Source organism: Oncorhynchus mykiss, chromosome 23 (genome assembly GCF_013265735.2).
Source record: "Oncorhynchus mykiss isolate Arlee chromosome 23, USDA_OmykA_1.1, whole genome shotgun sequence".
Taxonomy (NCBI): domain Eukaryota; kingdom Metazoa; phylum Chordata; class Actinopteri; order Salmoniformes; family Salmonidae; genus Oncorhynchus; species Oncorhynchus mykiss.
This window is the reverse complement of record NC_048587.1, coordinates 49,443,970-49,471,962: the sequence shown is the minus strand read 5'-3', so window position 1 is coordinate 49,471,962 and position 27,993 is coordinate 49,443,970. Positions and strand designations below refer to the sequence as shown.

Genomic DNA, 27,993 nt, shown 5'->3' with positions numbered 1-27,993 from the left:
TAATGTTAAAAGGCTAATTGATCATTAGAAAACCCTTTTGCAATTGTGTTAGCACAGCTGAAAACTGTTGTCCTGCTTAAAGAAGCAATACAACTGGCCTTAATTCAGCTAGTTGAGTATCTGGAGCATCAGCATTTGTGGGTTCGATTACAGGCTCAAAATGGCCAGAAACGAATAACTTTCTTCTGAAACTCGTCAGTCTATTCTTGTTCTGAGAAATGAAGGCTATTCCATGCTAGGAATTGCCAAGAAACTGAAGATCTCATACAACGCTGTGTACTACTCCCTTCACAGAACAGCGCAAACTGGCTCTAACCAGAATAGAAAGAGGAGTGGGGGGCCCCGGTGCACAACTGAGCAAGAGGACAAGTACATTAGTGTCTAGTTTGAAAAACATACACCTCACAAGTCCTCAACTGGCAGCTTCATTAAATAGTACCAGCAAACACCAGTCTCAACGTCTACAGTGAAGAGGCGACTCCGGGATGCTGTAGAAGGAAAAGAGGGAAGGAGAAATATCAAAAGAGAGGGAGACCACACTTTCCTTGAGTAATATGCATCTTATTTCACTACTGGTAGGGGAACTAAATGGAAGCAGATCCAGTATTAAGGAGATGGCGAGCGGCTACATAGATGCTGGAGGCTACAGGGTTTGTGTTTCTTGGCCAGGCTAGGTAAGTGCTGCTCTCTGGAGCCCTCAACCCTGAGAAGACAAGAATGGAATTCACAGGCCTTCTAAAAGGAGGAGGTGTGCTGTGCTTGTATTTTCAGGGTTCTAAAAGGTGTGCTTTTAGCTACTAACTACACTATGTACAGGTTATGTATAGATTTTTACAAACATCCACCCTAACTACACAACATATAACACAGACGTCGTTGTAGGTGTTCGGTGACTGTTATTTTGAAGTGGCCTGTGTGTCTAGTCTTTTAAGCCTGCAGCAGGTCAGCCAAAGACCATGTTACTCTGCCTGGTAAGACGAGACAAGCAACAACATCCTGGACCTCCAGGCAACAATCGCCAGCCAGGGGTTTGTATTTGGTCTTCTCAGTCACTCAACCCCCATCCAGCCCTCTGATTAGAAGTGGGTGCCAGAAACGGCACCATTATGAATGCTCTGGCAGCAGGCTTATGGTCGTGGAGATAAGACCCCCAGCACATCAAATCCAATACTTGCATCATAGAGTTGACCCTGAGCAGATGTTGGATATAAGGGGACATGATGTCCGGACAGACCAGGACAGAGGGACCACCCAGACGGATGCATCACCCCCTAGTAGGGGTCCGCTCCCGAAAACAGCAGATTAAAACAATGTAATCAGTGGATGACAGTTTAGTTTAACCCCTCAGTACTAGATCCTAGATCTCTTCTGAGCTAAACCCCAAGATATTACCCCCCAAAATCTTTGTTGTCCTCTCACGCAATGATGTGAGCTATTACTGGAAAATAATGGTATAGGGATCACACAGTCACAATTCACTTTATCTGGATCCACAAAGCAGTGAGGCGCAACATTCCCAACTATTGAAAAGTTCATACAGATGCCAGATCTTACGATCATGAAAAGAAACCCCTTTAAATTAGCTGCACTGACTAACATACAGACACTCATCATAACCCCTTGGCTTGTTCTGTACTAATCATGCCCCACATTCTGGTGCCTTGACATACTGCCAGGTCACATCACCGGACCGCTAAACAAGACTACAGATGTTTGTTACTGTGTCCATGTTATCACTGCCATCAACCCCTCTGTGTGTATATATCACACTTCCACTGTGGTCTTCAGCCCCATGGTCAGATTGGGATTAAGAGCTGTGGGGGTTAAAGCCAGCTGGCAGCACCAGTGTGCATGTGTCTGTATGCATGCCTGCATCTGCGTGTGTGCATGATGTGTGTTTGTCCCTGCATGCGTGTGCGCATGTGAGGCCAGTGAGGGGAGCCCAAGGGGTATAAAGTTAAAGGGATTGGTGACAGCAGGCTTCAGATTAGGGGTTTGTGCCAGGGGCCACACTGACAGCCTGCCTGTCTATCTCATCCCATATCCCTGCTCTGTGACCGCCTGCCTGGCCTGTATCTCATCCCATATCCCTGCTCTGTGACCGCCTGCCTGGCCTGTATCTCATCCCATATCCCTGCTCTGTGACAGCCTGCCTGGCCTGTCTCTCATCCCATCGTCCTGCTCTGTGACAGCCTGCCTGGCCTGTCTCTCATCCCATATCCCTGCTCTGTGACAGCCTGCCTGGCCTGTATCTCATCCAATATCTCTGCTCTGTGACAGCCTGCCTGGCCTGTATCTCATCCCATATCCCTGCTCTGTGATAGCCTGCCTGGCCTGTATCTCATCCCATATCCCTGCTCTGTGACAGCCTGCCTGGCCTGTAATCTCATCCCATCACCCTGCTCTGTGACAGCCTGCCTGGCCTGTATCTCATCCCATATCCCTGCTCTGTGACAGCCTGCCTGGCCTGTAATCTCATCCCATCGCCCTGCTCTGTGACAGCCTGCCTGGCCTGTATCTCATCCCATTTCCCTGTTGGGGCCAGTGGGGTGACTGGGTTCTACTTTTCTATAGTACTACAGTTTACGGAAAACCTACAGATATAAAATGTATACTGACAGCTGATAGTCATCACCCTCTCCTCCGAAAAAGCCTCAAGACAGAGGCCAGTTACTTAAATTTCAACAAAAACTTATCTGTAAACTATATACTTACTTTCAATGATGGCCGTAATGACATCAGGTCTATTGTCAGTTAACACTGACATGTATACTATCCTCAGACTCCTCTGACTTCCAGAATCCACCCTTATCACCTATAAATGATCAAGAAATCTATCAAACATATTGGTTAAATCAGATGTGGTCAGAGAGAGAAGAGGCATTCATAAAAGGATGTTCTAACTTAGTATTCCCTCAGACTTCTAGGACCTATGAGATAAGGCCATGTAGAACTTGCACTACTAATAGAGTTATTTACAGTGCATTGCGAAAGTATTCGGACCCCTTGAACTTTGCGACCTTTTGCCACATTTCAGGCTTCAAACATAAAGATATAAAACTGTATTTTTTTGTGAAGAATCAACAACAAGTGGGACACAATCATGAAGTGGAACGACATTTATTGGATATTATTCAGCCCCTTTACTTTCAGTGCAGCAAACTCTCTCCAGAAGTTCAGTGAGGATCTCTGAATGATCCAATGTTGACCTAAATGACTAATGATGATAAATACAATCCACCTGTGTGTAATCAAGTCTCCGTATAAATGCACCTGCACTGTGATAGTCTCAGAGGTCCGTTAAAAGCGCAGAGAGCATCATGAAGAACAAGGAACACACCAGGCAGGTCCGAGATACTGTTGTGAAGAAGTTTAAAGCTGGATTTGGATACAAAAAGATTTCCCAAGCTTTAAACATCCCAAGGAGCACTGTGCAAGCAATAATATTGAAATGGAAGGAGTATCAGACCACTGCAAATCTACCAAGACCTGGCCGTCCCTCTAAACTTTCAGCTCATACAAGGAGAAGACTGATCAGAGATGCAGCCAAGAGGCCCATGATCACTCTGGATGAACTGCAGAGATCTACAGCTGAGGTGGGAGAGTCTGTCCATAGGACAACAATCAGTCGTATATTGCACAAATCTGGCCTTTATGGAAGAGTGGCAAGAAGAAAGCCATTTCTTAAAGATATCCATAAAAAGTGTCGTTTAAAGTTTGCCACAAGCCACCTGGGAGACACACCAAACATGTGGAAGAAGGTGCTCTGGTCAGATGAAACCAAAATTTAACTTTTTGGCAACAATGCAAGACGTTATGTTTGGCGAAAAAGCAACACAGCTCATCACCCTGAACACACCCATCCCCACTGTCAAACATGGTGGTGGCAGCATCATGGTTTGGGCCTGCTTTTCTTCAACAGGGACATGGAAGATGGTTAAAATTGATGGGAAGATGGATGGAGCCAAATACAGGACCATTCTGGAAGAACCTGATGGAGTCTGCAAAAGACCTGAGACTGGGACGGAGATTTGTCTTCCAACAAGACAATGATCCAAAACATAAAGCAAAATCTACAATGGAATGGTTCAAAAATAAACATATCCAGGTGTTAGAATGGCCAAGTCAAAGTCCAGACCTGAATCCAATCGAGAATCTGTGGAAAGAACTGAAAACTGCTGTTCACAAATGCTCTCCATCCAACCTCACTGAGCTCGAGCTGTTTTGCAAGGAGGAATGGGAAAAAATGTCAGTCTCTCGATGTGCAAAACTGATAGAGACATACCCCAAGCGACTTACAGCTGTAATCGCAGCAAAAGGTGGCGCTACAAAGTATTAACTTAAGGGGGGCTGAATAATTTTGCACGCCCAATTTTTCAGTTTTTGATTTGTTAAAAAAGTTTGAAATATCCAATAAATGTCGTTCCACTTCATGATTGTGTCCCACTTGTTGTTGATTCTTCACAAAAAAATACAGTTTTATATCTTTGTTTGAAGCCTGAAATGTGGCAAAAGGTTGCAAAGTTCAAGGGGGCCGAATACTTTCGCAAGGCACTGTATGCTAGTTAGGAACAGTCATTTTGACGTTTCACAGGCTTTTGTGTTATTGTTATTAACATCGTGGCTGCAATCACTGTTTGGACCCCTTAGCCATGTACAACCTCGTGCCAAATGAGTTCGAGGCCTCTCTTGAGCTAGGCTTCCTGGTTCACTTTTAAATGGCAAGACATTGCTTAAATTCTGTATAAAGGGAAGCTCTGAAGTAAAGACTGTATGTTTCCACCGCTCGTATATGCAGAGGCTTAGCTGTGATATCAGGCTTGTCATGTTCCTGCTTTATGAAGAGGCTACACGCACACTAAATATCTGCCTCTCAGCTGGGTTAATGAAGTCGGATCACAGAGACCCCTCTCTGGTGGTTACACACACAGTGAGATATGCTTCACTCCAGCTCTAAGCCCCTGGGCGGGTAGAGTTCAGGGCGAAAGTTGCGTTAATGAAAAAAATTAACTTTCAATGCAAGAAATTAATCTGGATTGGTTTTATTAATAGAATATACCCCGCGCATTTATAAAGGGTTGGAAAACACTTTAATGTGGAATACTTAAGACCGTTAGCCTTTTTTCCCACTAATTAAGACGTATTAGATTTTATTATTTCATATTGTTGCATTGTCCATAAGGAAACTGCCAGTAAGCATTTCGTTGGATGGTGAATACCATGTGTATCCTGTATATACGACTAATAAAACTGTAAACTTGTATCTGCTTTGATCCGTGTGACTGATAAACTGAGTGAAACGGTTATAGTACTGTAGCAGAGTTAGTTAGTGTAACAGTCATCGTACTGTAGCAGGCTTAATTAGTTAGTATAGCGGTTATGTTACTGTAGCAGAGTTAGTTAGTGTAACAGTCATCGTACTGTAACGGTTGATAGTTTGTGAAATGGTCATGTTACTGTAGCAGGCTTAATTAGTTAGTGTAACGGTTATGTTACTGTAGCAGGCTTAATTAGTTAGTGTAACGGTTATGTTACTGTAGCAGGCTTAATTAGTTAGTGTAACGCTCATGTTACTGTAGCAGGCTTAATTAGTTAGTGTAACGGTTATGTTACTGTAGCAGGCTTAATTAGTTAGTGTAACGGTCATCGTACTGTAGCAGGCTTAGTTAGTATAGCGGTTATGTTACTATAGCAGGCTTAATTAGTTAGTGTAACGGTCATCGTAGTGTAGCAGGCTTAGTTAGTATAGCGGTTATGTTACTATAGCAGGCTTAATTAGTTAGTGTAACGGTCATCGTACTGTAGCAGGCTTAGTTAGTATATCGGTTATGTTACTGTAGCAGGCTTAGTTAATTAGTTAGTATAACGGTTATGTTACTGTAGCAGGCTTAGTTAATTAGTATAGCGGTGATGTTACTATAGCAGGCTTAATTAGTTAGTATAGCGGTTATGTTACTATAGCAGGCTTAATTAGTTAGTATAACGGTTATGTTACTGTAGAAGGCTTAATTAGTTAGTATAACGGTTATGTTACTGTAGCAGGCTTAATTAGTTAGTATAGCGGATATGTTACTATAGCAGGCTTAATTAGTTAGTGTAACGGTCATCGTAGTGTAGCAGGCTTAGTTAGTATAGCGGTTATGTTACTGTAGCAGGCTTAGTTAATTAGTTAGTATAACGGTTATGTTACTGTAGCAGGCTTAGTTAGTATAACGGCTGTTACTGTAGCAGGCTTAGTTAATTAGTTAGTATAGCGGTTATGTTACTGTAGCAGGCTTAGTTAGTGTGACGGTTATGTTACTGCAGCAGGCTTAGTTGGATAGTGTGACGGTTATGTTACTGCAGCAGGCTTAGTTGGATAGTGTGACGGTCATCGGTACTGCAGCAGGCTTAGTTAGATAGTGTGACGGTTATGTTACTGCAGCAGGCTTAGTTGGATAGTGTGACGGTCATCGGTACTGCAGCAGGCTTAGTTGGATAGTGTGACGGTCATCGGTACTGCAGCAGGCTTAGTTGGATAGTGTGACGGTTATGTTACTGCAGCAGGCTTAGTTAGATAGTGTGACGGTTATGTTACTGCAGCAGGCTTAGTTGGATAGTGTGACGGTCATCGGTACTGCAGCAGGCTTAGTTGGATAGTGTGACGGTCATCGGTACTGCAGCAGGCTTAGTTGGATAGTGTGACGGTCATCGGTACTGCAGCAGGCTTAGTTGGATAGTGTGACGGTCATCGGTACTGCAGCAGGCTTAGTTGGATAGTGTGACGGTTATGTTACTGCAGCAGGCTTAGTTAGATAGTGTGACGGTTATGTTACTGCAGCAGGCTTAGTTAGATAGTGTGACGGTCATCGGTACTGCAGCAGGCTTAGTTGGATAGTGTGACGGTCATCGGTACTGCAGCAGGCTTAGTTGGATAGTGTGACGGTCATCGGTACTGCAGCAGGCTTAGTTGGATAGTGTGACGGTTATGTTACTGCAGCAGGCTTAGTTAGATAGTGTGACGGTTATGTTACTGCAGCAGGCTTAGTTGGATAGTGTGACGGTCATCGGTACTGCAGCAGGCTTAGTTGGATAGTGTGACGGTCATCGGTACTGCAGCAGGCTTAGTTGGATAGTGTGACGGTCATCGGTACTGTAGCAGGCTTAGTTGGATAGTGTGACGGTCATCGGTACTGTAGCAGGCTTAGTTAGATAGTGTGACGGTCATCGGTACTGCAGCAGGCTTAGTTGGATAGTGTGACGGTCATCGGTACTGCAGCAGGCTTAGTTGGATAGTGTGACGGTCATCGGTACTGCAGCAGGCTTAGTTGGATAGTGTGACGGTCATCGGTACTGCAGCAGGCTTAGTTGGATAGTGTGACGGTCATCGGTACTGCAGCAGGCTTAGTTGGATAGTGTGACGGTCATCGGTACTGCAGCAGGCTTAGTTGGATAGTGTGACGGTCATCGGTACTGCAGCAGGCTTAGTTGGATAGTGTGACGGTCATCGGTACTGCAGCAGGCTTAGTTGGATAGTGTGACGGTCATCGGTACTGCAGCAGGCTTAGTTGGATAGTGTGACGGTCATCGGTACTGCAGCAGGCTTAGTTGGATAGTGTGACGGTCATCGGTACTGCAGCAGGCTTAGTTGGATAGTGTGACGGTCATCGGTACTGCAGCAGGCTTAGTTAGTGTGTGGTGTCATGCAGTGTAAGAAGATGTATCAGCAGTAAGACTAAGAAGGTTTCTCTCTCTGTGATCTCTCTTCAGTACCTGAGGATCTCTCACTGGAAGAGAGGGATGAGCTGTCAAACATCCGGCGGAGGAAGAGAGAGCTGCTGGATGATATTGAGGTGGGTAGCCTTGAAGTTGCTGTTGCTCGGCTTAGTAGCTGGCAAAGCTTTAAGGAAGAGTGTTGTTTTTCTGATATGCTCTTGTAGCTTGTATCATTTTCTCAGAATGTCTAATCCCTGTCTGTCTCTGTTCATTAGGTTGAATAATTTTCTCTGAATGAGCTTATTCCAAGATACCAATTATATTTCCTTTTCTTCCCCTCTCAGCGCTTGAAGTTTGAGATAGCTGAAGTCATGACTGAGATCGAGCAACTAACGTGTGTAGGAGAGAGGTGGGTGAACAGCCCATGGTCTCATTCACTGGTGCTCGCATTTGCTTTTCACTGTTCTAACTGCAAGACTGAACAAGTATGTGGTGTGCAGTGCTTTCAATCAGGTGATCTGTGCTGATGCAGTGATTTCAATCAGTCTTAGCAGGTGTACCATATCTAATGTCCTTACCCAAAATGTGACTGAACTACACTGCTCAAAAAAATAAAGGGAACACTAAAATAACACATCCTAGATCTGAATGAATTAAATATTATTATTAAATACTTTTTTCTTTACATAGTTGAATGTGCTGACAACAAAATCACACAAAAATTATCAATGGAAATCAAATTTATCAACCCATGGAGGTCTGGATTTGGAGTCATACTCAAAAATTAAAGTGGAAAACCACACTACAGGCTGATCCAACTTTGATGTAATGTCCTTAAAACAAGTCAAAATGAGGCTCAGTAGTGTGTGTGTGGCCTCCACGTGCCTGTATGACCTCCCTACAATGCCTGGGCATGCTCCTGATGAGGTGGCGGATGGTCTCCTGAGGGATCTCCTCCCAGACTTGGACTAAAGCATCCGCCAACTCCTGGACAGTCTGTGGTGCAACGTGGATTGGTTGGTGGATGGAGCGAGACATGATGTCCCAGATGTGCTCAATTGGATTCAGGTCTGGGGAACAAGCGGGCCAGTCCATAGCATCAATGCCTTCCTCTTGCAGGAACTGCTGACACACTCCAGCCACATGAGGTCTAGCATTGTCTTGCATTAGGAGGAACCCAGGGCCAACCGCACCAGCATATGGTCTCACAAGGGGTTTGAGGATCTCATCTCGGTACCTAATGGCAGTCGGGCTACCTCTGGCGAGCACATGGAGGCCCCCCAAAGAAATGCCACCCCACACCATGACTGACCCACCGCCAAACCGGTAATGCTGGAAGATGTTGCATCCAGCAGAACGTTCTCCACGGCGTCTCCAGACTCTGTGACGTCTGTCACGTGCTCAGTGCGAACCTGCTTTCATCTGTGAAGAGCACAGGGCGCCAGTGGCGAATTTGCCAATCTTGGTGTTCTCTGACAAATGCCAAACGTCCTGCACGGTGTTGGGCTGTAAGCACAACCCCCACCTGTGGACGTTGGGCCCTCATACCACCCTCATCGAGTCTCTTTCTGACCGTTTGAGCAGACACATGCACATTTGTGGCCTGCTGGAGGTCATTTTGCAGGGCTCTGGCAGTGCTCCTCCTGCTCCTCCTTGCACAAAGGCGGAGGTAGCGGTCCTGCTGCTGGGTTGTTGCCCTCCTACGGCCTCCTCCGCGTCTCCTGATGTACTGGCCTGTCTCCTGGTAGCGCCTCCATGCTCTGGACACTAGGCTGACAGACACAGCAAACCTTTGCACAGCTCGCATTGATGTGCCATCCTGGATGAGCTGCACTACCTGAGCCACTTGTGTGGGTTGTAGACTCCGTCTCATGCTACCACTAGAGTGAAAGCACCGCCAGCATTCAAAAGTGGCCAAAACATCAGCCAGGAAGCATAGGAACTAAGAAGTGGTCTGTGGTCACCACCTGCAGAACCACTCCTTTATTGGGGAGTCTTGCTAATTGCCTATAATTTCCACCTGTTGTCTATTCCATTTGCACAACAGCATGTGAAATGTAGTGTCAATCAGTGTTGCTTCCTAAGTGGACAGTTTGATTTCACAGAAGTGTGGAGCTACATTGTGTTGTTTAAGTGTTCCCTTTATTTTTTTGAGCAGTGTATTTTATAATGTCATCTATCAGCCTGCTCAGTTTCCTATCATTAGTTGATTCAATCTGGCTCAATGTATACAGCACTAATGGGTCTGTCTGAACAGCTTAAGGTTGAAAAGGTACCTTTTTTACATGTAAAGTTGCTGTTTTTTTAAGTTGGTTGGTTGTAATAGAAGGTTATTCATGGGTTTTCTTCCATGTCATGTCTCACAGCAAAATGACACAGAGGAACAAACAGATTGCCATGGGGAGGAAGAAATTCAACATGGATCCTAAGAAGGTATTTTCAGGTTGAAATGTTTATGACCAGAGCCTCAGGGTTCAGGGATGGCCACATCTTCAGTCTTTTATTTCAGCTCTGGGATAGCTTTTGGCGGGGTTGTGTCCAGTAATGTACCCAAGTGATATAAAAAGCTAGGTTAACGTTTGTACGTATGGCCCAGGCTTCTTTGGTGGCCTCTTTTATTTCAGTCCTGGAATGGCTTTTCTGGGTGTTGTCTAGTAATGGACCCCAGTCATATACTGCTGCTCTGATAGAATCATTCACCAATGATTGAGCTAAACAGTCCACTGTCTGTCGTCCATCTTGTGTTCCAGGGGATCCAGTTTCTCCTGGAAAACAACCTTCTGCAGCACACCCCAGAAGACATCTCTCAGTTCCTCTACAAGGGTGAGGGCCTGAACAAGACTGTCATCGGAGATTACTTAGGGGAGCGGTAAGCCATCCCATCTACAGTGGTTTGTGCAATTATTCACCTGCTAGGCATTTTTCCCATTATGTTGCCTCACAACCTGGAATTAAAATAGATTTTTAGGGGGTTTGTATCATTTGATTTACACAACATGCCACACAAAATATTTTTCTATTGTGAAACAAACAAGAAATAAAAACAAAAAAAAAACTGAATTAGAGCGTGCTTAACTATTTCCCCCCCCCCCCCCCCCCAAAGCTGTTGTAGAGTTGTAGAGCCAACTTTTGCAGCAATTACAGCTGCAAGTCTCTTGGGGTATGTCTCTAAGCTTGGCACATCTAGCCACTGGGATTTTTGCCCATTCTTCAAGGCAAAACTGCTCCAGCTCCTTCAAGTTGGATGGGTTCTGCTGGTGTACAGCAATCTTTAAGTCATAGCACAGATTCTCAATTGGATTGAGACCTGGGCTTTGACTAGGCCATTCCAAGACATTTAAATGTTTTCCCTTAGACCACTCGAGTGTTGCTTTAGCAGTATGCTTAGGGTCATTGTCCTGAAGGAAGGTGAACCTCTGTCCCAGTCTCAAATCTCTGGAAGACTGAAACAGGTTTCCCTCAAGAATTTCCCTGTATTTAGCACCATCCATCATTCCTTCCATTCTGACCAGTTTCTCCAGTCCCTGCTGATGAAAAACATCCCCACAGCATGATGCTGTCACCACCATGCTTCACTGTGGGGATGGTGTTCTCAGGGTGATGAGGTGTTAGGTGTTTTCCTTGATGGCCAAGAAGCTCAATTTTAGTCTCATCTGATCTGATTTTAGTCTCAATTCCATATGTTTGGGGAGTCTCCCACATGCCTTTTGACGAACACTAAATGTGTTTGTTTCTTTAAGCAATGGCTTTTTTTGTGGCCACTCTTCCATAAATCCCAGCTCTGTGGAGTGTATGCCTTAAAGTGGTGCTATGGACAGATACTCCAATCTCTGCTGTGGCGCTTTGCAGCTCCTTCAGGGTCATCTTTGGTCTCTTTGTTGCCTCTCTGATAAATGCCCTCCTTGCCTGGTCTGTGAGTTTTGGTGGGCGGCCCTCTCTTGGCAGGTTTGTTGTGGTGCCATATTCTTTACATTTTTGAATAATGGATTTAATGGTGCTCCGTGGGATATCCAAAGTTTCGGATATTTATTTTATAACCCAACCCTGATCTGTACTTCACAACTTTGTCCTTGACCTGTTTGGAGAGCTCCTTGGTCTTCATAGTGCCCCTTGCTTAGTGGTGTTACAAACTCTGGAGCCTTTCAGAACAGGAGTGTGTGTGTATATATATATATATATATACTGAGATCATGTGACAGATCACGTGGCACTTAGATTGCACACAGGTGGACTGTTTTTTGAACTAATTATGTGACTTCTGAAGGTAATTGGTTGCACCAGATCTTATTTAGGGGCTTCATAGCAAAGGGGTGAATACAAATGCACGCACCACTTTTCAGTTTTTTGTTTCAAAAAATAAATAAAAAATGTCATTTATTTTCACTTCATCAATTTGAACTATTTTGTGTATGTCCATTACATGAAATCCAAATAAAAATCTATTTGAATTACAACTGGTAAGGCAACAAAATAGGAAAAACACAAGGGGGTGAATACTTTTGCAAGGCACTGTATCTGCCTAGTAGAGATACTGTTTTCCCTCCCTGTCATACTTATAAACCCGTGCTGCAGATTTATGTCCACCTCTTGATTAGTCCATTCTTTCCCAATCATTTTTTTAAATTTTATTTCACCTTTATTTAACTAGTTGAGAACAAGTTCTCATTTGCAACTGCGACCTGGCCAAGATAAAGCATAGCAGTGTGAACAGACAACAACACAGAGTTACATATGGAGTAAACAATAAACAAGTCAATAACATAGTAGGGGGAAAAATAATCTATATACACTGCTCAACAAATAAAGGGAACACTTAAACAACACAATGTAACTCCAAGTCAATCACACTTCTGTGAAATCAAACTGTCCACTTAGGAAGCAACACTGATTGACAATACATTTCACATGCTGTTGTGCAAATGGAATAGACAACAGGTGGAAATGATAGGCAAATAGCAAGACACCCCCAGTCTACAACCCACACAAGTGGCTCAGGTAGTGCAGCTCATCCAGGATGGCACATCAATGCGAGCTGTGACAAGAAGGTTTGCTGTGTCTGTTAGCCTAGTGTCCAGAGCATGGAGTCGCTACCAGGAGACAGGCCAGTACATCAGGAGACGTGGAGGAGGCCGTAGGAGGGCAACAACCCAGCAGCAGGACCGCTACCTCCGCCTTTGCGCAAGGAGGAGCAGGAGGAGCACTGCCAGAGCCCTGCAAAATGACCTCCAGCAGGCCACAAATGTGCATGTGTCTGCTCAAACGGTCAGAAAAAGACTCCATGAGGGTGGTTTGAGGGCCCAACGTCCACAGGTGGGGGTTGTGCTTACAGCCCAACACCGTGCAGGATGTTTGGCATTTGCCAGAGAACACCAAGATTGGCAAATTCGCCACTGGCGCCCTGTGCTCTTCACAGATGAAAGCAGGTTCACACTGAGCACATGTGACAGTCTGGAGACGCCGTGGAGAACGTTCTGCTGCCACCAACATCCTCCAGCATGACCGGTTTGGCGGTGGGTCAGTCATGGTGTGGGTAGCCTGACTGCCATTAGGTACAGAGATGAGATCCTCAGACCCCTTGTCAGACCATATGCTGGTGCGGTTGGCCCTGGGTTCCTCCTAATGAAAGACAATGCTAGACCTCATGTGGCTGGAGTGTGTCAGCAGTTCCTGCAAGAGGAAGGCATTGATGCTCTGGACTGGCCCGCTTGTTCCCCAGACCTGAATCCAATTGAGCACATCTGGGACATCATGTCTCGCTCCATCCACCAACGCCGCGTTGCACCACAGACTGTCCAGGAGTTGGCGGATGCTTTAGTCCAAGTCTGGGAGGAGATCCCTCAGGAGACCATCTGCCACCTCATCAAGAGCATGCCCAAGCATTGTAGGGAGGTCATACAGGCACATGGAGGCCACACACACACTACTGAGCCTCATTTTGACTTGTTTTAAGGACATTACATCCAAGTTGGATCAGTCGGTAGTGTGGTTTTCCACTTTAATTTTGAGTGTGACTCCAAATCCAGACCTCCATGGGTTGATAATTTGTTTTCCATTTATATTTTTTGTGTGATTTTGTTGTCAGCACATTCAACTATATAAAGAAAAAAGTATTTAATAAGAATATTTCATTCATTCAGATCTAGGATGTGTTATTTTAGTGTTCCCTTTATTTTTTTGAGCAGTGTACATTGTGTGCAAAAGGCATGAGGTAGGCACTAAATAAATTGAGGATCGGTAGGATAGTCAGTTTTACTAGGGTAAGTTTTGCGACGTGAGTGAAGGGGGCTTTGTTGCGAAATAGAAAGCCAACTCTAGATTTGATTTTGGATTGGAGATGTTTGATATGAGTCTAGAAGTAGAGTTTGCAGTCTAGCCAGACACCTAGGTACTTATAGATGTCCACATATTCTAGGTCGGAACCATCCAGGGCGGTGATGCTAGTCGGGCATGCGTGTGCAGGCAGCGAACGGTTGAAAAGCATGCATTTGGTTTTACTAGCGTTTAAGAGCAGTTGGAGGCCACGGAAGGAGTGTTGTATGGCATTGAAGCTCGTTTGGAGGTTAGATAGCACAGTGTCTAAGGAAGGGCAAGAAGTATACAGAATAGTGTCGTCTGCGTAGAGGTGGATCAGGGAATTGACCGCTGCAAGAGCAACAGCATTGATATATACAGAGAAAAGAGTCGGCCTGAGAATTGAACCCTGTGGTACCCCCATAGAGACTGCTAGAGGACCGGACAACATGCCCTCCGATTTGACACACTGAACTCTGTCTGCAAAGTAGTTTGTGAACCAGGCAAGGCAGTCATTAGAAAAACTGAGGTCTACTGAGTCTGTCGATAAGAATATGGTGATTGACAGAGTCGAAAGCCTTGGCCAGGTCAATGAAGACGGCTGCACAGTACTGTCTTTTATCGATGGCGGTTATGATATCGTTTAGTACCTTGAGCGTGGCTGAGGTGCACCCGTGACCGGCTCGGAAACCGGATTGCACAGCGGAGATGTGGGATTCGAGATGGTTAGTGATCTGTTTGTTGACTTGGCTTTCGAAGACATTAGATAGGCAGGGCAGGATGGATATAGGTCTGTAACAGTTTGGGTACAGGGTGTCTCCCCCTTTAAAGAGGGGGATGACCACGGCAGCTTTCCATTCCTAGGGGATCTCAGATGATACGAAGGAGAGGTTGAACAGGCTGGTAATAGGGGTTGCGATAATGGCGGCGGACAGTTTCAGAAATAGAGGGTCCAGATTGTCAAGCCCAGCTGATTTGTATGGGTCCAGGTTTTGCAGCTCTTTCAGAACATCTGCTATCTGGATTTGGGTAAAGGAGAAGCTGGGGAGGTATGGGCGGAGCGGAGCTGTTGGCCAAGGTTTGAGTAGCCAGGAGGAAGGCATGTCCAGCCGGATTTATCGGTGGTGACTGTGTTACCTAGCCTCAGTGCAGTGGGCAGCTGGGAGGAGGTCCATGGACTTTACAGTGTCCCAGAACTTTTTGGAGTTAGAGCTACAGGATGCAAATTTCTGCTTGAAAAAGCTGGCCTTTGCTTTCCTGACTGACTGCGTGTATTGGTTCCTGACTTCCCTGAACAGTAGCATATCGTGGGGATTATTCGATACTATTGCTGTCCGCCACAGGATGTTTTTGTGCTGATCGAGGGCAGTCAGGTCTGGAGTGAACCAAGGGCTATATCTGTTCTTAGTTCTCCATTTTTTGACCGGAGCATGCTTGTCTAAGATGGTGAGGAAGTTACTTTTAAATCCTCAACTGACGGGATGAGGTCAATATTCTTCCAGGATACCCGGGCCAGGTCGATTAGAAAGGCCTGTTTGCAGAAGTGTTTTAGGGAGCGTTTGACAGTGATGAGGGGTGGTCGTTTGACCGCGGACCCGTAGCGGATACAGGCAATGAGGCAGTGATCGCTGAGATCCTGATTGAAGACAGCAGAGGTGTATTTGGATGGCAAGTTGGTCAGGATAATGTAAATTAGGGTGCCCATGTTTACGGATTTAGGGTTGTACCTGGTGGGTTCCTTGATGATTTGTTTTTGAGGGCATCTAGTTTGAGGGCATCTAGCTTAGATTGTAGGACTGCCGGGGTGTTAAGCATATCCCAGTTTAGGTCACCTAACTGAACAAACTCTGAAGCTAGATGGGGGCGATCAATTCACAGATGGTGTCCAGGGCACAGCTGGGTCGGTAGCAGGCAGCAACAGTGAGAGACTTATTTCTGGAGAGATTCATTTTTTAAATTAGAAGATCGAACTGTTTGGGCATAGACCTGGAAAGTATGACAGAACTTTGCAGGCTATCTCTGCAGTAGATTGCAACTCAAATCAAATCAAATTTTATTTGTCACATACACATGGTTAGCAGATGTTAATGCGAGTGTAGCGAAATGCTTGTGCTTCTAGTTCCGACAATGCAGTAATAACCAACCAAGTAATCTAGCTAACAATTCCAAAACTACTACCTTATAGACACAAGTGTAAGGGGATAAAGAATATGTACATAAGATATATGAATGAGTGATGGTACAGAGCGGCATAGTCAAGATACAGTAGATGGTATTGAGTGCAGTATATACATATGAGATGAGTATGTAAACAAAGTGGCATAGTTAAAGTGGCTAGTGATACATGTATTACATAAAGATGCAGTAGATGATAGAGTACAGTATATATATACATATGAGATGAATAATGTAGGGTATGTAAACATTATATTTGGTAGCATTGTTTAAAGTGGCTAGTGATATATTTAACATAATTTCCCATCAATTCCTATTATTAAAGTGGCTGGAGTTGAGTCAGTGTGTTGGCAGCAGCCACTCAATGTTAGTGGTGGCTGTTTAACAGTCTGATGGCTTTGAGATAGAAGCTGTTTTTCAGTCTCTCGGTTCCAGCTTTGATGCACCTGTACTGAACTCGCCTTCTGGATGATAGCGGGGTGAACAGGCAGTGGCTCGGGTGGTTGTTGTCCTTGATGATCTTTATGGCCTTCCTGTGACATCGGTTGGTGTAGGTGTCCTGGAGGGCAGGTAGTTTGCCCCTGGTGATGCGTTGTGCAGACCTCACTACCCTCTGGAGAGCCTTACGGTTGTGGGCGTAGCAGTTGCCGTACCAGGCGGTGATACAGCCCGACAGGATGCTCTCGATTGTGCATCTGTAAAAGTTTTGAGTGTTTTTGGTGACAAGGCAAATTTCTTCAGCCTCCTGAGGTTGAAGAGTCGCTGCTGCGCCTTCTTCACGATGCTGTCTGTGTGGGTGGACCAATTCAGTTTGTCTGTGATGTGTACGCCGAGGAACTTAAAACTTACTACCCTCTCCACTACTGTTCCATCGATGTGGATAGGGGGGTGTTCCCTCTGCTGTTTCCTGAAGTCCACAATCATCTCCTTAGTTTTGTTGACGTTGAGTGTGAGGTTATTTTCCTGACACCGCACTCCAAGGGCCCTCACCTCCTCCCTGTAGGCCGTCTCGTCGTTGTTGGTAATCAAGCCTACCACTGTTGTGTCGTCCGCAAACTTGATGATTGAGTTGGAGGCGTGCGTGGCCACACAGTCGTGGGTGAACCGGGAGTACAGGAGAGGGCTGAGAACGCACCCTTGTGGGCCCCCTGTGTTGAGGATCAGCGGGGTGGAGATGTTGTTGCCTACCCTCACCACCTGGGGGAGGCCCGTCAGGAAGTCTAGTACCCAGTTGCACAGGGCGGGGTCGAGACCCAGGGTCTCGAGCTTGATGACGAGCTTGGAGGGCACTATGGTGTTAAATGCCGAGCTGTAGTCGATGAACAGCATTCTCACATAGGTATTCCTCTTGTCCAGATGGGTTAGGGCAGTGTGCAGTGTGGTTGAGATTGCATCGTCTGTGGACCTATTTGGGCGGTAAGCAAATTGGAGTGGGTCTAGGGTGTCAGGTAGGGTGGAGGTGATATGGTCCTTGACTAGTCTCTCAAAGCACTTCATGATGACGGAAGTGAGTGCTACGGGGCGGTAGTCGTTTAGCTCAGTTACCTTAGCTTTCTTGGGAACAGGAACAATGGTGGCCCTCTTGAAGCATGTGGGAACAACAGACTGGGATAGGGATTGATTGAATATGTCCGTCAACACACCAGCCAGCTGGTCTGCGCATGCTCTGAGGGCGCGGCTGGGGATGCCGTCTGGGCCTGCAGCCTTGCGAGGGTTGACACGTTTAAAGGTTTTCCTCACGTCGGCTGCAGTGAAGGAGAGTCCGCATGTTTTGGTTGCGGGCCGTGTCAGTGGCACTGTATTGTCCTCAAAGCGGGCAAAAAAGTTATTTAGTCTGCCTGGGAGCAAGACATCCTGGTCCGTGACGGGGCTGGTTTTCTTTTTGTAATCCGTGATTGACTGTAGACCCTGCCACATACCTCTTGTGTCTGAGCCGTTGAATTGAGATTCTACTTTGTCTCTATACTGACGCTTAGCTTGTTTGATTGCCTTGCGGAGGGAATACTTACACTGTTTGTATTCGGTCATATTTCCGGTCACCTTGCCCTGATTAAAAGCAGTGGTTCGCGCTTTCAGTTTCACGCGAATGCTGCCATCAATCCACGGTTTCTGGTTTGGGAATGTTTTAATCGTTGCTATGGGAACGACATCTTCAACGCACGTTCTAATGAACTCACTCACCGAATCAGCGTATTCGTCAATGTTGTTGTCTGACGCAATACGAAACATATCCCAGTCCACGTGATGGAAGCAGTCTTGGAGTGTGGAATCAGATTGGTCGGACCAGCGTTGAACAGACCTCAGCGCGGGAGCTTCTTGTTTTAGTTTCTGTCTGTAGGCAGGGATCAACAAAATGGAGTCGTGGTCAGCTTTTCCGAAAGGAGAGCGGGGCAGGGCCTTATATGCGTCGCGGAAGTTAGAATAGCAATGATCCAAGGTTTTTCCAGCCCTGGTTGCGCAATCGATATGCTGATACAATTTAGGGAGTCTTGTTTTCAGATTAGCCTTGTTAAAATCCCCAGCTACAATGAATATATATGGATATGGATATATGGATTCCAGTTTGCAAAGAGTCAAATAAAGTTTGTTCAGAGCCATCGATGTGTCTGCTTGGGGGGGAATATATACGGCTGTGATTATAATCGAAGAGAATTCCCTTGGTAGATAATGCGGTCGACATTTGATTGTGAGGAATTCTAAATCAGGTGAGCAGAAGGACTTGAGTTCCTGTATGTTGTTGTGGCCACACCACATCTCGTTTACCATGAAGCATACGCCCCCGCCCCTCTTCTTACCAGAAACATTTTTGTTTCTGTCGGCGCGATGCGTGGAGAAACCAGCTGGCTGCACCGACTCCGATAGCGTCTCTCCAGTGAGCCATGTTTCCGTGAAGCAAAGAACGTTACAGTCTCTTATGTCCCTCTGGAATGCTACCCTTGCTCGGATTTCATCAACCTTGTTGTCAAGAGACTGGACATTGGCGAGAAGAATGCTAGGGAGTCGTGAGACGGGCACATCATGCACGACCGCTTCGTTTCCCCCTTTTCCGAAGTCGTTTTTTTGGGTCGCCGGCTGGGATCCATTCCATTGTCCTGGGTGAAAGGCAGAACACAGGATCCGCTTCGCGAAAGTCATATTCTTGGTCGTACTGATGGTGAGTTGACGCTGCTCTTATATTCAGTAGTTCTTCTCGACTGTATGTAATGAAACCTAAGATGACCTGGGGTACCAATGTAAGAAATAACATGTAAAAAAACAAAAACTCCTCCCCCTTTGGCAGTTCTATCTTGACGGATAGTGTTATAGTTGGGTATGGAAATCTCAGAATTTTTGGTGGCCTTCCTAGGCCAGGATTCAGACACGGCAAGGACATCAGGGTTGGCAGAGTGTGCTAAAGCAGTGAGTAAAACAAACTTAGGGAGGAGGCTTCTGATGTTGACATGCATGAAACCAAGGCTTTTTCGATCACAGAAGTCAACAAATGAGGGTGCCTGGGGACATGCAGGGGCTGGGTTTACCTCCACATCACCCGAAGGAACAGAGGAGGAGTAGGATGAGGGTGATGGAGTTGGTTTTGCATGTTGTCATGTGAAACACGTGAATTTCAAATGATTTTTTCCGTAAGGGAGTGGGCGAGTCTGTCTTGAATGACACAATCAGATGGGGTCAATGTTTTAGTAATCTTGATCCTGATTTCCACGCTTTTCTTAACTCCTGTTGATACAATACAAGTTTAGATTTTCTCAGATGAATGTTTTAAGTGAGATATTGACAAAATGCTGTAGTACATCAATAATACAACTGTTTTTATTAGTATGATTGGTTCTTTAGAAGAGATTATTTCTTAGATATTTCTCTATTTACTTAACTTTGTTTGGTTGCCTTCTGAAGTTTGAGTGATTTTATTTATTTATATATACGCTTATCAAAAAAAATAAAGGGAACACTAAAATAACACATCCTAGATCTGAATGAATGAAATATTCTTATAAAATACTTTTTCCTTACATAGTTGAATGTGCTGACAACAAAATCACACAAAAATGATCAATGGAAATCAAATGTATCAACTCATGGAGGTCTGGATTTGGAGTCACACTCAAAATTAAAGTGGAAAACCACACTACAGGCTGATCCAACTTTTATGTAATGTCTTTAAAACACGTCAAAATGAGGCTCTGTAGTGTGTGTGGCCTCCACGTGCCTGCATGACCTCCCTACAACGCCTGGGCATGCTCCTGATGAGGTGGCGGATGGTCTCCTGAGGGATCTCCTCCCAGACCTGGACTAAAGCATCCGCCAACTCCTGGACAGTCTGTGGTGCAACGTGGCGTTGGTGTATGGAGCGAGACATGATGTCCCAGATGTGCTCAATTGGATTCAGGTCTGGGGAACGGGCGGGCCAGTCCATAGCATCAATGCCTTCCTCTTGCAGGAACTGCTGACACACTCAAGTCACATGAGGTCTAGCATTGTCTTTCATTAGGAGGAACCCAGGGCCAACCGCACCAGCATATGGTCTGACAAGGGGTCTGAGGAGCTCATCTCTGTACCTAATGGCAGTCAGGCTACCTCTGGCGAGTACATGGAGGGCTGTGCGGCCCCCCAAAGAAATGCCACCCCACACCATGACTGACCCACCGCCAAACCGGTCATGCTGGAGGATGTTGCAGGCAGTAGAACGTTCTCCACGGCGTCTCCAGACTCTGTCACGTGCTCAGTGCGAACCTGCTTTCATCTGTGAAGAGCACAGGGCGCCAGTGGCGAATTTGCCAAACGTCCTGCACGGTGTTGGGCTGTAAGCACAACCCCCACCTGTGGACGTCGGGCCCTCATACCATCCTCATAGAGTCTGTTTCTGACCACTTGAGCAGACACATGCACATTTGTGGCCTGCTGGAGGTCAATTTGCAGGGCTCTGGCAGTGCTCCTCCTGCTCCTCCTTGCACAAAGGCGGAGGTAGCGGTCCTGCTGCTGGGTTGTTGCCCTCCTACGGCCTCCTCCACATCTCCTGATGTACTGGCCTGTCTCCTGGTAGCGCCTCCATGCTCTGGACACTACGCTGACAGACACAGCAAACCTTCTTGCCACAGCTCGCATTGATGTAGGCCAGCACCTCGAGGTATTGGGATCCATTTCAGTAGGCCAGCCCCTAGAGGTATTGGGATCCATTTCAGTAGGCCAGCTCCTCGAGGTATTGGGATCCATTTCCGTAGGCCAGCTCCTCGAGGTATTGGGATCCATTTCAGTAGGCCAGCTCCTCGAGGTATTGGGATCCATTTCAGTAGGCCAGCTCCTCAAGGTTTTGGGATCCATTTCAGTAGGCCAGCTCCTCGAGGTTTTGGGATCCATTTCAGTAGGCCAGCTCCTCGAGGTATTGGGATCCATTTCAGTAGGCCAGCTATTAGATTGCTTCCAGACTCTTGCAGCGCTGCTTTGTATGTCAATGAAGGCAGACATATGTCTGGAATTCAAAGGAAAAAGCATCTGCTTGGGCAAAAGAACATTCACAGTGGAAATATTGTTTTCCCCTTCTGGGCTCAACCTGTGTGTGCAACTATTCCATCTCTTCTCCAGGACACTTTTTATATTCCCTTGATAATATTCCCATTCCTTGCTCTGGAAAAATGCCTTGAGGAAAAAGCATTTCCTGATGGGATTACATGTCCTTGTGTCCCCAGAGATGAGTTTAACCTCGACGTACTACAGGCGTTCGTAGAGCTTCATGAGTTTGCTGACCTCAACCTCGTCCAGGCCTTAAGGTGAGCTATGTGTTTCTCTCATCTAACAGGGAACAAACTGCACAAAACTGGCTTTATAAGGAACTGATGGAGACGTTTATACTTCTATATGGTACACACACAATACTGATATTGAAAATTGTGTTCAATGAGGTGCGAAGTGTCAATGTTTCTGCTCTGTCTGTTGCAGGCAGTTCCTGTGGAGTTTTCGTCTACCTGGTGAGGCTCAGAAAATTGATCGGATGATGGAGGCGTTTGCCTCACGGTACTGCGGCTGTAACCCTGGGGTGTTCCAGTCAACAGGTCTGATCCTCAGCATTCAACACTGTCTACCTCCCAAATGGTACTTTTGACCAGGGCCCATAGTCGTATACTATATAGGGAATAGGGTGCCATTTGGGACTTACAGATAGTTCATATGTGTTTTAATGTAGCAGCGTTTTGACTGCTGTGGGTCATCTGTCCTGGGTCAAAAGTTCACATGGGGACTGAACAACAAGTATTTAGCCACCAGAACATCCGTCCAGGCGGCCATGTAAGCAAATAGATGTATGAAATACATTGGATGAGACTACTGTAGCGCTGTTAGAGAGGGGGAAAGACTTTTGTTGTGGCGCCAGGCAGGTATTTACACTGCTGATATGAAAGGAGTAGGAGAGAGTACTGTTACCAAACACACAGCAGCAGAAGAGACTGCCTAGAGTGTAGTCTGTTGGTCAGTGGAGAGGAAGGATAAGACACACCATATAACCACTAGTCACAGCACGGGTAACCCAACCAATAATAATGATTACAGCAATTAGAGGCAACAGATTTTAAAGAACCCCGTCATCAACATTATTAGATTTGCAATATATGTATTCATTCCCAGAGGGGGTGTGTGTGTGTGTGGAGGGTGTGTGTGTGTGGAGGGTGTGGAGGGGGGGTGTGTGTGTGTGGAGGGTGTGTGTGTGTGGAGGGGGGAGGGGGGGGGGGGGGGTGTGTGTGTGTGTGTGTGGAGTGGGTGTGTGTGTTGAGTAGCAGGAATCTGGTTACTGAGATTTACTGCCCAAAACCACTACCTTTCCCTGGGATAACTGCGAGAAACCTGTAAATTATAATAAATGATTTATATGAACAGTATGGCTTGAATTAGAACCGTTTTCAATTATAGCCTATGCAATGTCTAAATCTGACTCCTCTACAGCCTCTGCATGATGAATCAACGCTCAGGGTGGGGACAGACCCATCTCAGTATGGAGCACAGTTCACCATGCATGTAGAGCTATCATCTCATCATGGTTACTTTTTTTCTTGTGACATGAAGGCCTACATTTGTTACAGCATAGCCTATGCTACAGTAATATAAAGCCCCAATGCGTGTCTAATTTACCCATCTCCATCTGGCTTTTTTTATTGCCTCTGCAGAGTTAAAAAACAACAATAACCTATCGCTTGAATATCGTTGCTTTAAAGTGGTGCATGTGTGAGCAGTCTCTCTCTCTCTCTCTCTCACCATCAACTCTAGATTTCCTAGCCTACCTCTTTCAGGTAATACATTCAATGCAGTATTAGCCTTATTACGGTGCCTTGCAAAAGTATTCATCCCCCTTGGCATTTGTCCTATTTTGTTGCATTACAACCTGTAATTTAAGTGGATGTTTATTTGGATTTCATGTAATGGACACACACAAAATAGTCCAAATTGTTGAAGTGAAATGAAAAATAACTTATTTAAAAAAAAAACTGAAAAGTGGTGCGTGCGTATGTATTCACCCCCTTTTGCTATAAAGCCCCTAAATAAGATCTGGTGCAACCAATTACCTTCAGATGTCATATAGTTAGTTAGATTGCACACAGGTGGACTTTATTTAAGTGTCACATGATCTCAGTGTATAAATACACATCTGTTCTGAAAGACCCCAGAGTCTGCAACACCACTAAGCAAGGGGCACCACCATGAAGACCAAGGAGCTCTCCAAACAGGTCAGGGACAAAGTTGTAGAGAAGTACAGATCAGGGTTGGGTTATAAAAAGAAAATATCAGAAACTTTGAACATCCCACAGAGCACCATTAAATACATTATTTTAAAAAATATGGAAATAATATGGCACCACAACAAACCTGCCAAGAGAGGGCCGCCCACCAAAACTCACGGATCAGGCAAGGAGGGCATTAATCAGAGGCAACAAAGAGACCAAAGATGACTAAAGGAGCTGCAAGCTCCCCAGCGGAGATTGGAGTATCTGTCCATAGAACCACTTTAAGCCGTACACTCCACAGACCTGGGCTTTACGGAAGATTGGCCACAAAAACAAGCCATTGCTTAAAGAAAAAAATAAGCAGACACGTTTGGTGTTCGCCAAAAGGCATGTGGGAGACTCCCCCAAACATATGGAATTAGGTACTCTGGTCAGATGAGACTATAATTGAGCTTTTTGGCCATCAAGGAAAATGCTATGTCTGGCGTAAACCCAACACCTCTCATCACACAGAGAACACCCATCCCCACAGTGAAGCATGTTGGCGGCAGCATTATGCTGTGAGGATGTTTTTCATCGGCAGGGACTGGGGGAAACTGGTCAGAATGATGGATGGTGCTAAATACAGGGAAATTCTTGAGGGAAACCTGTTTCAGTCTTCTAGAGATTTGAGACTGGGACAGAGGTTCACCTTCCTTCAGGACAATGACTCTAAGCATACTGCTAATGCAACACTCAAGTGGTTTAAGGGATAACATTGAAATGTCTTGGAATGGCCTAGTCAAAGCCCAGACCTCAATCCAATTGAGAATCTGTGCTATGACTTAAAGATTGCTGTACACCAGCGGACCCCATCCAATTTGAAGGCGCTGGAGCAGTTTTGCCTTGAAGGAAGGGCAAAAATAGAGGGACGCAAGTTCCTTTTTTTCTGATTGTTAAGTGCAGCAGCCAATAACTCACGGGTCATCAAAAAGGAGGACCAAGGCACTCTTCATATAATCAATTAAAAACTCTTTATTTGTATGGCATGTTCAATGTAAACAAAGATGAATAACTGACGCGTTTCGGCTGCATGGTCTTCGTCAGGGAGAACTCACAGGTAGTTTGAAAGAGGAGCTAACTCGCGATGGTGGTAGGTTTATAGCATTTATTTATTCAGACCCATAACCATTCAATCTTTGAAGAGAAGTTTAAGCATCTCATTCTATTTCTATTTTATTCAAGGATGACATTTAGAATGAGGAAGTTAAGGACAACGAAACATTTAATTTAACTGTTGGATGGAATGAAGCAACTATAGAGAGGTAGGCTAATAACATTTGGGGAAATATTATGAAGTGTGTGTGTGTGTCATATATATATATATATATATTACACACACACACACACAAAGTTGAAGTCGGAAGTTTACATGCACTTAGGTTGGAGTCATTAACTTGTTTTTCAACCACCCCACAAATGTTTTAACAAACTATAGTCTTGGCAAGTTGGTTAGGACATCTACTTTGTGCATGACAAGGCATTTTTTCCAACAATTGTTTACAGACAGATTATTTCACTTATAATTCACTGTATCACAATTCCAGTGGGTCAGAAGTTTAGATACACTAAGTTGACTGTGCCTTTAAACAGCTTGGAAAATTCCAGAAAATGTCATGGCTTTAGAAGTTTCTGATGGGCTAATTGACCTTATTTGAGTCAATTGGAGGTGTACCTGTGGGTGTATTTCAAGGCCTACCTTCAAACGCAGCACCTCTTTGCTTGACATCATGGGAAAATCTAAAGAAATCAGCCAAGACTGAAAATGGTAGACCTCCACAAGTCTGGTTCACAAACTCAGCAAAAAAGAAACGTCCCTTTTTCAGGACCCTGTCTTTGAAAGATAATTTGTAAAAATCCAAGTAACTTCACAGATCTTCATTGTAAAGGGTTTGAACACTGTTTCCCATGCATGTTCAATGAACCATAAACAATTAATGAACATGCACCTGTGTGGTGGAATAGTGGCGTTGTTACCCCACTCTTCCACCAAGGCACCTGCAAGTTCCCGGACATTTCTGGGGGAATGGCCGTAGCCCTCGCTGATCATGGCAGAACACTGACATTCCTGTCTTGCAGGAAATCACGCACAGAACGAGCAGTATGGCTGGTAGCATTGTCATGCTGGAGTGTCATGTCAGGGTGAGCCTGCAGGAAGGGTACCACATGAGGGAGGAGGTTGTCTTCCCTGTAACGCACATCGTTGAGATTGCCTGCAATGACAACAAGCTCAGTCCGATGATGCTGTGACACACCGCCCCAGACCATGACGGACCCTCCACCTCCAAATCGATCCCGCTCCAGAGTACAGTCCTTAGTGTAATGCTCATTCCTTCGACGATAAACGCGAATCCGACTCCTGGTGAGACAAAACCACGACTTGTCAGTGAAGAGCACAGAGAAGAGTCTTGTCCACGGTCCAGCGATGGTGGGTTTGTTGCCGGTGATGTCTGGTGAGGACCTGCCTGACAACAAGCCTACAAGCCCTTAGTCCAGCCTCTCTCAGACTATTTCCAGACAGTCTGAGCACTGATGGAGGGATTGTGCATTCCTGGTGTAACTCGGGCAGTTGTTGTTGCCATCCTGTACCTGTCCCGCAGGTGTGATGTTCGGCTGTATCGATCCTGTGCAGGTGTTGTTACACGTGGTCTGCCACTGCGAGGATGATCAGCTGTCCGTCCTGTCACCCTGTAACGCTGTCTTGGGCATCTCACAGTACGGACATTGCAATTTATTTCCCTGGCCACAGCTGCAGTCTTCATGCTTCCTTGCAGCATGCCTAAGGCATGTTCACGCAGATGAGCAGGGACCATGGGCAGCTATCTTTTGGTGTTTTCCAGAGTCTGTAGAAAGGCCTCTTTATTGCCCTTACTGTGACTTTAATTGCCTACCATCTGTAAGCTGTTAGTGTCTTAAAGACCGTTCCACAGGTGCATTTTCATTAATTGTTTATGGTTCATTGAACAAGCATGGGAAACAGCGTTTAAACCCTTTACAATGAAGATCTGTGAAGTTATTTAGATTATCTTTGGAAGACAGGTTCCTAAAAAAGGGGAGTTTCTTTTTTTTTGCTGAGTTTATATGCATCAGTCTACTATTTATACAAATGGGCACTATTATATTTCAAAATTGAAATCAAATCCGCTAGCCTATACTTGTAACTTTGTAGGCCGCATGTGCTGCACCAAAATCACGTTCTCTTCTGCTTTATCATGATTGGAATTGATGTGTGTAATTCCAGTCCATATAATACAGGTCACACTCAAAGATTAGCCAACTGGAGGTAGTTTAATTTATTTACGCAACAGAGCATATAGTTAGCTATATCTAATGGGTTTTTGTTTTTCTGTCGTGCGTAATGTGCAGTAGCCTATATCATATATGTATTGGATAACGGCACAATCATTTGGGCTTGGACTCATTAAATGTTGTTAATGTAGGGCTCCTCAGCCTGAGGTAGTATCAGGTTTGTTAATGTAGGGCTCCTCAGCCTGGGGTAGTATCAGGTTTGTTAATGTAGGGCTCCTCAGCCTGAGGTAGTATCAGGTTTGTTAATGTAGGGCTCCTCAGCCTGAGGTAGTATCAGGTTTGTTAATGTAGGGCACCTCAGCCTGAGGTAGTATCAGGTTTGTTAATGTAGGGCTCCTCAGCCTGAGGTAGTATCAGGTTTGTTAATGTAGGGCTCCTCAGCCTGAGGTAGTATCAGGTTTGGTAATGTAGGGCTCCTCAGCCTGAGGTAGTATCAGGTTTGTTAATGTAGGGCTCCTCAGCCTGAGGTAGTATCAGGTTTGGTAATGTAGGGCTCCTCAGCCTGAGGTAGTGTCAGGTTTGTTAATGTAGGGCTCCTCAGCCTGAGGTAGTATCAGGTTTGTTAATGTAGGGCTCCTCAGCCTGAGGTAGTATCAGGTTTGTTAATGTAGGGCTCCTCAGCCTGAGGTAGTATCAGGTTTGTTAATGTAGGGCTCCTCAGCCTGAGGTAGTATCAGGTTTGGTAATGTAGGGCTCCTCAGCCTGAGGTAGTATCAGGTTTGTTAATGTAGGGTTCCTCAGCCTGGGGTAGTATCAGGTTTGTTAATGTAGGGCTCCTCAG

The 27,993-nt window shown here is 45.4% G+C and overlaps 1 protein-coding gene across 4 annotated transcripts in view; it reads left to right on the top strand.

The window, feature by feature from the left end:
• Nucleotides 1-27,993, top strand: part of LOC110503140 (cytohesin-3) — a 50,340-nt gene that overhangs the window by 5,399 nt on the left and 16,948 nt on the right. For 3 of the 4 annotated variants that reach the window (XM_036960699.1, XM_036960701.1, XM_036960700.1), the window contains exons 2-7: nt 7,750-7,832; nt 8,040-8,104; nt 10,062-10,128; nt 10,446-10,564; nt 21,843-21,923; nt 22,093-22,205. In XM_036960699.1, coding sequence (XP_036816594.1) covers nt 7,750-7,832; nt 8,040-8,104; nt 10,062-10,128; nt 10,446-10,564; nt 21,843-21,923; nt 22,093-22,205 — 528 coding nt within the window. Of the gene's footprint in view, nt 1-568; nt 675-7,749; nt 7,833-8,039; nt 8,105-10,061; nt 10,129-10,445; nt 10,565-21,842; nt 21,924-22,092; nt 22,206-27,993 lie in introns of those variants that run through there. The other variant, XM_036960703.1, reaches the window with a different exon arrangement.